This window comes from Ziziphus jujuba, chromosome 12 (assembly GCF_031755915.1).
Source record: "Ziziphus jujuba cultivar Dongzao chromosome 12, ASM3175591v1".
In the NCBI taxonomy this organism is placed as follows: Eukaryota; Viridiplantae; Streptophyta; class Magnoliopsida; order Rosales; family Rhamnaceae; genus Ziziphus; species Ziziphus jujuba.
In genome coordinates this window covers 11625001-11632056 of record NC_083390.1, presented here as the reverse complement: position 1 = coordinate 11632056, position 7056 = coordinate 11625001, and the positions used below count along the sequence as shown (strand labels likewise).

The 7056-nt window shown below is 33.0% G+C and overlaps 1 protein-coding gene across 1 annotated transcript in view; it reads left to right on the top strand.

Annotated features, from left to right (window-relative positions):
* The first annotated feature begins 3723 nt into the window (after positions 1-3723).
* LOC107428977 (PH, RCC1 and FYVE domains-containing protein 1) overlaps positions 3724-7056 on the top strand; it is a 28120-nt gene continuing 24787 nt past the window's right edge. Inside the window, exon 1 of the mRNA XM_060813143.1 lies at positions 3724-3873. Within this exon, the coding sequence (XP_060669126.1) occupies positions 3724-3873 (150 nt within the window). The remainder of the gene's footprint in view (positions 3874-7056) is intronic.

The following is a 7056-nucleotide window of genomic DNA, read 5'->3' as shown; positions in this document are numbered from 1 at the left end:
AGGTCAAGGGAAGCTTAACCGACGGCATGCTAAGTGGATTGAGTTTATTAAGACTTTTTCTTATGTCATCTGCTACAAGAAAGGTAAGGAAAATGTGGTTTCCGATGCATTATCCCGAAGGTATGTATTGTTTTCTACCTTAGATGCTAGATTACTTAGATTTGAACAATTAAAAAAAACTTTATTAGCATGATAGTGACTTTTGTGAAATATTTAGGAGCAGTATAAAATATGGATTTAATAAATTTTACATTTTTTAGGGATATTTGTTTAGGAAAAATCAACTTTATATGCCTAATTGTAGCATTAGAAAATTGTTAGTGAGGGAAGGTCATGGTGGTGGTTTAATGGGTCATTTTGGTGTCTTAAAAACTTTACTAGCCTAATATGAAGAGAGATGTGGAAACAATTTGTGAAAGATGCTTAAAATGCCGAAAATCCAAATCTAGGTTGAAACCACACAATTTGTGTCTCCCATTATCGATTCCATCTATTCCTTAGGTGAATTTGTCAATGGACTTTGTCCTTGGTTTGCCTAGGTCTAGGATAGGTCAGGATTCAATTTTTGCTGTTGTGGATAGATTTTCTAAAATGGCACATTTTATTGCATGTAATAAAACTAATGGTGCATCTAATGTTGCTAATTTATTCTTTAAGGAAATTGTGAGATTACGAGGTATGCCTAGAACTATTGTTTTGAATAGGGATGCTAAGTTCTTAAGTTACTTTTGGAAAACTTTGTGAGCTAAGTTAGGAACTAAACTTTTATTTTTAACTACTTGTTATCCACAAACTGAAGTAGTAAATAGGACTTTGTCTGTATTGTTAAGGACTTTAAATAGTAGAAATTTAAGAACATAGGAGGAATGTTTGCCACATATTGAATTTGCTTATAATAGATCCTTGCATTCAGCTACTAAATATAAACCATTTGAAATTATTTATAGGTTTAATCCTTTGACTCCATTAGATTTAACATATTTACCTTTAAGTGAACGTGCTAATCTAAATGGAAAGCAAAAAGCTGATTTTGTGAAGCAGATTCATGTAAAGAAAAAGGCAAATATTACGAGGAGGACCGAGCAATATGCAAGAAATGCTAACCAAGGCCATATTAAGATTGTTTTTGAACCTAGAGATTGGGTTTGGTTGCATTTAAGAAAGGAAAGGTTTCCCGAACAAAGAAAGTCCAAGCTTATGTCGTGTGAGGAGGGACCTTTTTCAAATTTTGGAGGGGATAAATGAAAACGCTTACAAGTTTGAATTACCGGTTGAGTATAATGTTGATGACACAATCAATGTTACTAATTTATCTCTTTTTATTGCAAATGATTTTGATTTGAGAGAAAATCATTTCTAAGAAGAGGGGAATGATGAGAACCCGCCTGTACTCGTACAACCGATAACCCACTGGGATGCTGATCCAATACAGCTGAAGACTGGGCCAATCACTGGGGCACAAGCTAAGAGATTTGAGGACAACCTGGATGGTTTCATACAAGGAGTTATCAATTCTCAAAAGGGTTTGACAATACCCAAAAATTCAAAGCCTGTTTTAAGCATCCAAATGGTGGAGGCCGATATGAACCCAGGTAGCTGTTTTAGTGTATTTATGGACTCCAGGCAACAAGGAATGGGTTCAACACTTCTTGAACTCAATTGATCACTAAGAGGTAATGGAATCAAGTCAAGGTAGAAGAAAAAGCAACCAAAGAGACCATTTGCGCATGGAAGAGATTTTTGGTCGAATTTTCTATATTTGCCACTAGCTTTACTGTATTTTGGTGATTAAGCATTTGTCATCCATAATTAATCCTATTTGTCATCCACTAGCTTTAACGTATGGGAATCATAATTAATCCTATTTGTCATCCAACATGGCACATTATATCTAATTTGGAGCATTTACAAGCTGAAAATTGGTCAAAGATAGCTTAGTTGTCAAACTAGTCAACTAGTTTACTAATTTGAATTTGCCTTTTTGTTTTAGGAAACTATCTTATATTTTGGTTTTTATTTAATTATTTGCTGGACAAATTAATTTAAGAAATTTGATATTTTAGTATTTCAATTGTAAATTAATTAATTTCTAATTCAAAATAAAGGAATTAATTAATCAAAATTAGATTAGGAAATGTTGAAATTCGGCCAACACCTTTAGATTCCTTATTGCTGGCCGATTTTTACCTAAAACTTTTAAGGTTTTATTTTGTTCTTTACAAAGCCTATTTAAAGGCTTATTTTCAATGAGAAATCAGCTTACATATTATTCAGAAAAATATTTGTGAGAAAGAATTCTTTTTGTTAGAATTCTCTTTGTTCTCTTTGAATGCCTTAAACACTTAATAGAAATCAAATGTTTTAGTTTGACTTATCAATAGGACATCTATCACCTATTGTGGTATCTTCATCATATACTAAGGTTTCCAATCACAAGTTGATTAGAGGTTAAGGTTTTCATTAGAATATGAACTTAATTGTGATCCAGGCTAATATAATACAGATTTAGGAGCAAGTCGACCTAGGTTCATTTCAAGAAGTACCTTCGGAGGAGTGGAAGATCCATTTGCAATTAGTCTAATGAACATCAATGGGACGATGCATGAATTGACTTAAATTGTTAACAATTAAGGAAAGTTCTAGCCTAATGAGGATGAGATATTATATTGCACCAATAATATTACGGTAAAAAAAAAAAAAAGTCCTTTAATAAGATCACAATGTCCTTTAATAGTTAGCTAGAGATGTAATCCTTTAGAGTCGCAAAAAGTTTAAGAACCAAGAAAGAAAAATATGGGACCAAAGTCCTTTTAAGAGAAATTGGAATCCAATTGCTGAACAAATAACTAAATGAGGTGAAAGTTGGAACTAATCATTAAAATTTTATCCACATATATTAACACCCATAATAGGCCATGATAAGTATTAAGAAAGAATAAATAAGTGTCTATTTTGGGTTTTGTGAAATTCCATAGAAGAAGAGTGGAACAAACCTTGTCATACCATTCCCTTGGCATTTGTTTGAGGCCACAGAGAGGCCTTTAAAGATTACAAAGATGATTCGGATAGCGACTGTTTTGAAATATAGGTCATTGACACATTAAGATATCCTCCCACAATACGCCAGTAAGGAAGGCATTATTGACATCTAATTTTCTAATTGGCTAACCCTAAGATATTGTAAGGATAAGAACAACTCAAATAGTTGATAGTTTATTGACAAAGTTGAAGGTCTCATTAAAGTCGATGCCAGGATTTTGATGGAAGCCTTTTGCAACCACTGTGCCTTGTATCATTGGATGGACCCATTAACATTTCTTTTAATTTTGAATATCCATTTACTTCCCACTACACTTTTCATGAAATTAGGAGGGACAAGGACCTAGCTACCATTTTTTACCAAGGCATTATATTCCCACTTCATGGTGTTGAACCATGTGTAGAGGAGAGAGCTTCGGCCAAGGTTCATGGTTTTCTGCACGAAATATTCTTAATGGAACAAATATAATTTTTTTTTCCCTTCAAAGTGCCGGTCTTGGAATGAATGATCATGGGATGATGAGAAGTGGATTGAATATGAATATCATTGCCCTTGGTATTAGCATCAATTTTGGGTAAGCAAGAGATTAAGCCAAAGACGGACTCGGGTTAGGTGAGAGGTTTGATGGTGATGTAGTTGAACTGGTTATTATTTGAATCATCATAGTGTCAATTAAGACATAAATGTTGGATGAAGGTGGTGATAAATGTCATAATAGAGAAGGTTCACATGTAAGAGAATTACCAGATATGGAGTTGAGTTTAAGAAAAGTACCTTGTGAAGTGTCGAACAACTCTGAAGTCCCTGTTACTGAAGGAAGCTTGTCAGAAGTTGTACAGTCCACATCACCAATTTGCTGAGATGTAAAGAAAGGAACAACAACTATCAAGGGAAAAGGATAAATGAGAGAACAATGACTAGTATTTATAATCTTTGAATTTTTAGTAGGAGAGTAAAGAAAAGAAGTTTGATTAAAAATAACATTGGAACTGGTAATAGTGCAATTGGGGCATAAATGTTGGATGAAGGTGGTGACAAATGTCATAATGGTGAAGGTTCACAGGTAAGAGAATTACCAGATATGGAGTTGAGTTTAAGAAAAGTACCTTGTGAGGTGTCAAACAACTCTGAAGTCCCTGTTACTGTAGGAAGCTTGTCAGAAGTTGTACAGTCCACATCACCAATCTACTGAGATGTAGCGAAAGGAACAACAACTATCAAGGTAAAAGGATAAGTGAGTGAACAATGACTAGTATTTATAATCTCTGAATTTTTAATATGAGAGTAAAGAAAAGAAGTCTGATTAAAAATAACATTGGAACTAATAAAAAAAATTAACATTGGAACTAATATAAACGCTTTCAGCGGATAAGCTGAGACATTGATACCCCTTGTGAACCTGGCTATAACTAAAAAAAATGCATTTTTCTAAATCAAAAGAAAATTTATTAGTTCTATATGGTCTTAAGAAGGGATGCCATGCCCATCCAAAAACTTTAAGGAAAGTGAAATCAAAATTTTTTTGAAAAGTTTTTACAATGGAGATTTAGAATTTAGAACTTTGGTGGGCAACCTACTAATGAGAAATGTTAAGGTTGCATAAGCATTTCACCAAAATTTCAAAGGTAAAGAATTGTGAGCAAGCAAAGAGAGTACAATTTTAGTAATGTGTCTATGTTTCCTTTCCACTTTACGATTTTGATTATGAGTGTATGGACAAGGATGTTGAAATTGAATGCTAAACTATTAAATATTTTTTGAAAAGGTTAAAATTACCCTCCCTAATCAAATTAAAAATTTTTAATTTTTGTTTGAAATTGATTTTCAAACATTGATTTAAACTATAGAAAATATTAATGGCTTCATATTTCATTTTCATTGGATATATTAAGGTAAGAAAGGAATAATTATCCTAAAAAATAATATAATACCTATATCGTTCATTAGATAAGACCAGGGTAGGAACATCATAATGAATCAACTGAATAAGTTAAAAGCTCTTAAAATTTGAATGAGTAATCAACCGATGGTTTTTGCCTAACTGACAAGACTCACAAAATTATTATCAAAATTAACAAAAGAGACCTTATTACAACTTTCAGAAATAATGCTTCAAAATAGATACTAATGGATGGCCTAATCTATAATGCATAATCTATTTGCTAAACAAATAGAATTGAAAAGAAAAAAAAGACTTTTGAGGACTCATGGTCTCCATGTGAAAAGTAGTTTGGTGACTTGGGTGACCACTTATCATTTGAACTTTATACAGCCTATTCTTAAGCTTACCTTAGAGTAACAGTTTTCTCGTAGCTTTGTCTTTCACAGAAACAAAGTTTTGTCAAATTTAACAATTATATCATTATCATTTGTAGTTCTTCCAATGCTTAAAAGATTTCTTTTGATGGATGGCACATGAAGTATATCATTTAAAATTATGTTTCCAATAGACAATCAATGAGAGAAGAGCCTCTATTTTTTATAGAAAAACCTTGGCTATTGCTCACAATCAATTTATCACTTTTATTGTTGTAATGCTGATTCTAAATGTTGTTTTGATCAACTATGATGTGATATGTGGCTTGACTGTCCATGAGCTACTTAAGATTTGCAACAAGATCGAGCCTCAGTATGCCTTCCATGACTTAGTGGCTATCCATTCCAGCAGAAAAGAAGTAACTTAAGGAAACATTCAGTGAATTCATGATACTCCAGTACCAATGGACGTACCGAAGCTAATCCTTCATCTAGTTCCTGAGAAAAGACCACTCAAGGAAGTCCCAGACTCTTTTTGTTGGAAATAATTCATCAAGAACTAAAGAAAAAAATAGCTAAATAAAAAAGGAGCAATACCAAACTTCTTGCTAGAACAAGAAATTGATTATTGCTTCTTTATGTTCAATAACTCAATATACATTAATACCAAAGTCTTATCCGTTTGTTTGTAGTTTGTGGTGGTCCATTAGGAATTATGATGAAGTGATAATTACACTGCTATATCATGTGACCACAAACCTTGCACAATTGATAGTAAATTGATTGTGGTTCTACTCTCCCACAACCTTTTCCTCTGCTTCCATGAGTGGCTCTTTTTACATATCTATCATTTTTTTTATTGTCAAGTTTTCTTTTGCCCCAAACAAATTTGTCAACAACATTTATAGTGGGTAAGATGGCAGCTTGTGCATTCTAAATTCACTTCTCTTGTGTAAGTAAGAGCACTTGAACTTCCCCAATATCAAGAAGGATGAGTTGAGAGTTGATATTAGCAACAATAGCGTTGCATTAAAGAGGAATACCTTGAAGAAGATGCATGATGAAATCATCATTAAAAATTGATTGACCTGCCAATGCCAAACTATTTGCAATGTCCTTCATCTTGGTAAAATAGACACTGATTGTCATTAACTCCTTTGTAAATTGTAGGTGGAGTTTACATTGCATTACCCTTACTTTGGATTGACTGCCGAGCAACTTTGTAAAGGAGACCCATAGATGGAATGACGTTTTTGATTTAGAAATAAATATTAGTATACTTGGTGACATTGTAGATAACACCCATCCTAGTAAGGCCTGATCGAGTCTATGCTAAAGCAAAAATTTATGGTTTGGTACCAACTAATCACCAATTGAAGACGTTCCCTTGGTTTGTCTAGATTTCTGAATTTCTTTGGGTGGAGGTTGAATGTTCCCATTGATGAATCCTTCAAGGTTGGTTCCAATTATTGCAGTTTTTATTTGTGAGGCCAAAACAAAATATTTTCAAATTCAAGTATGATAGGAAAATTATAATTTGGAAAGGTCACTTAGCTGCGTTAAGGTATGGTCGAATTTGATGGAACAATTGCCATGATGTTGATCTTTACGAGCTCTCATACCATGAAAAGTTTAAGGAAGACATAGAAATCCCAGTAAAGTTTTTAGTACTATGCTTTTATTGATACATTTAGGAGTATAATATACATAAAATGACCAGTATAAAATGTAACCTACAAGAAAATATATGACAGCGCATG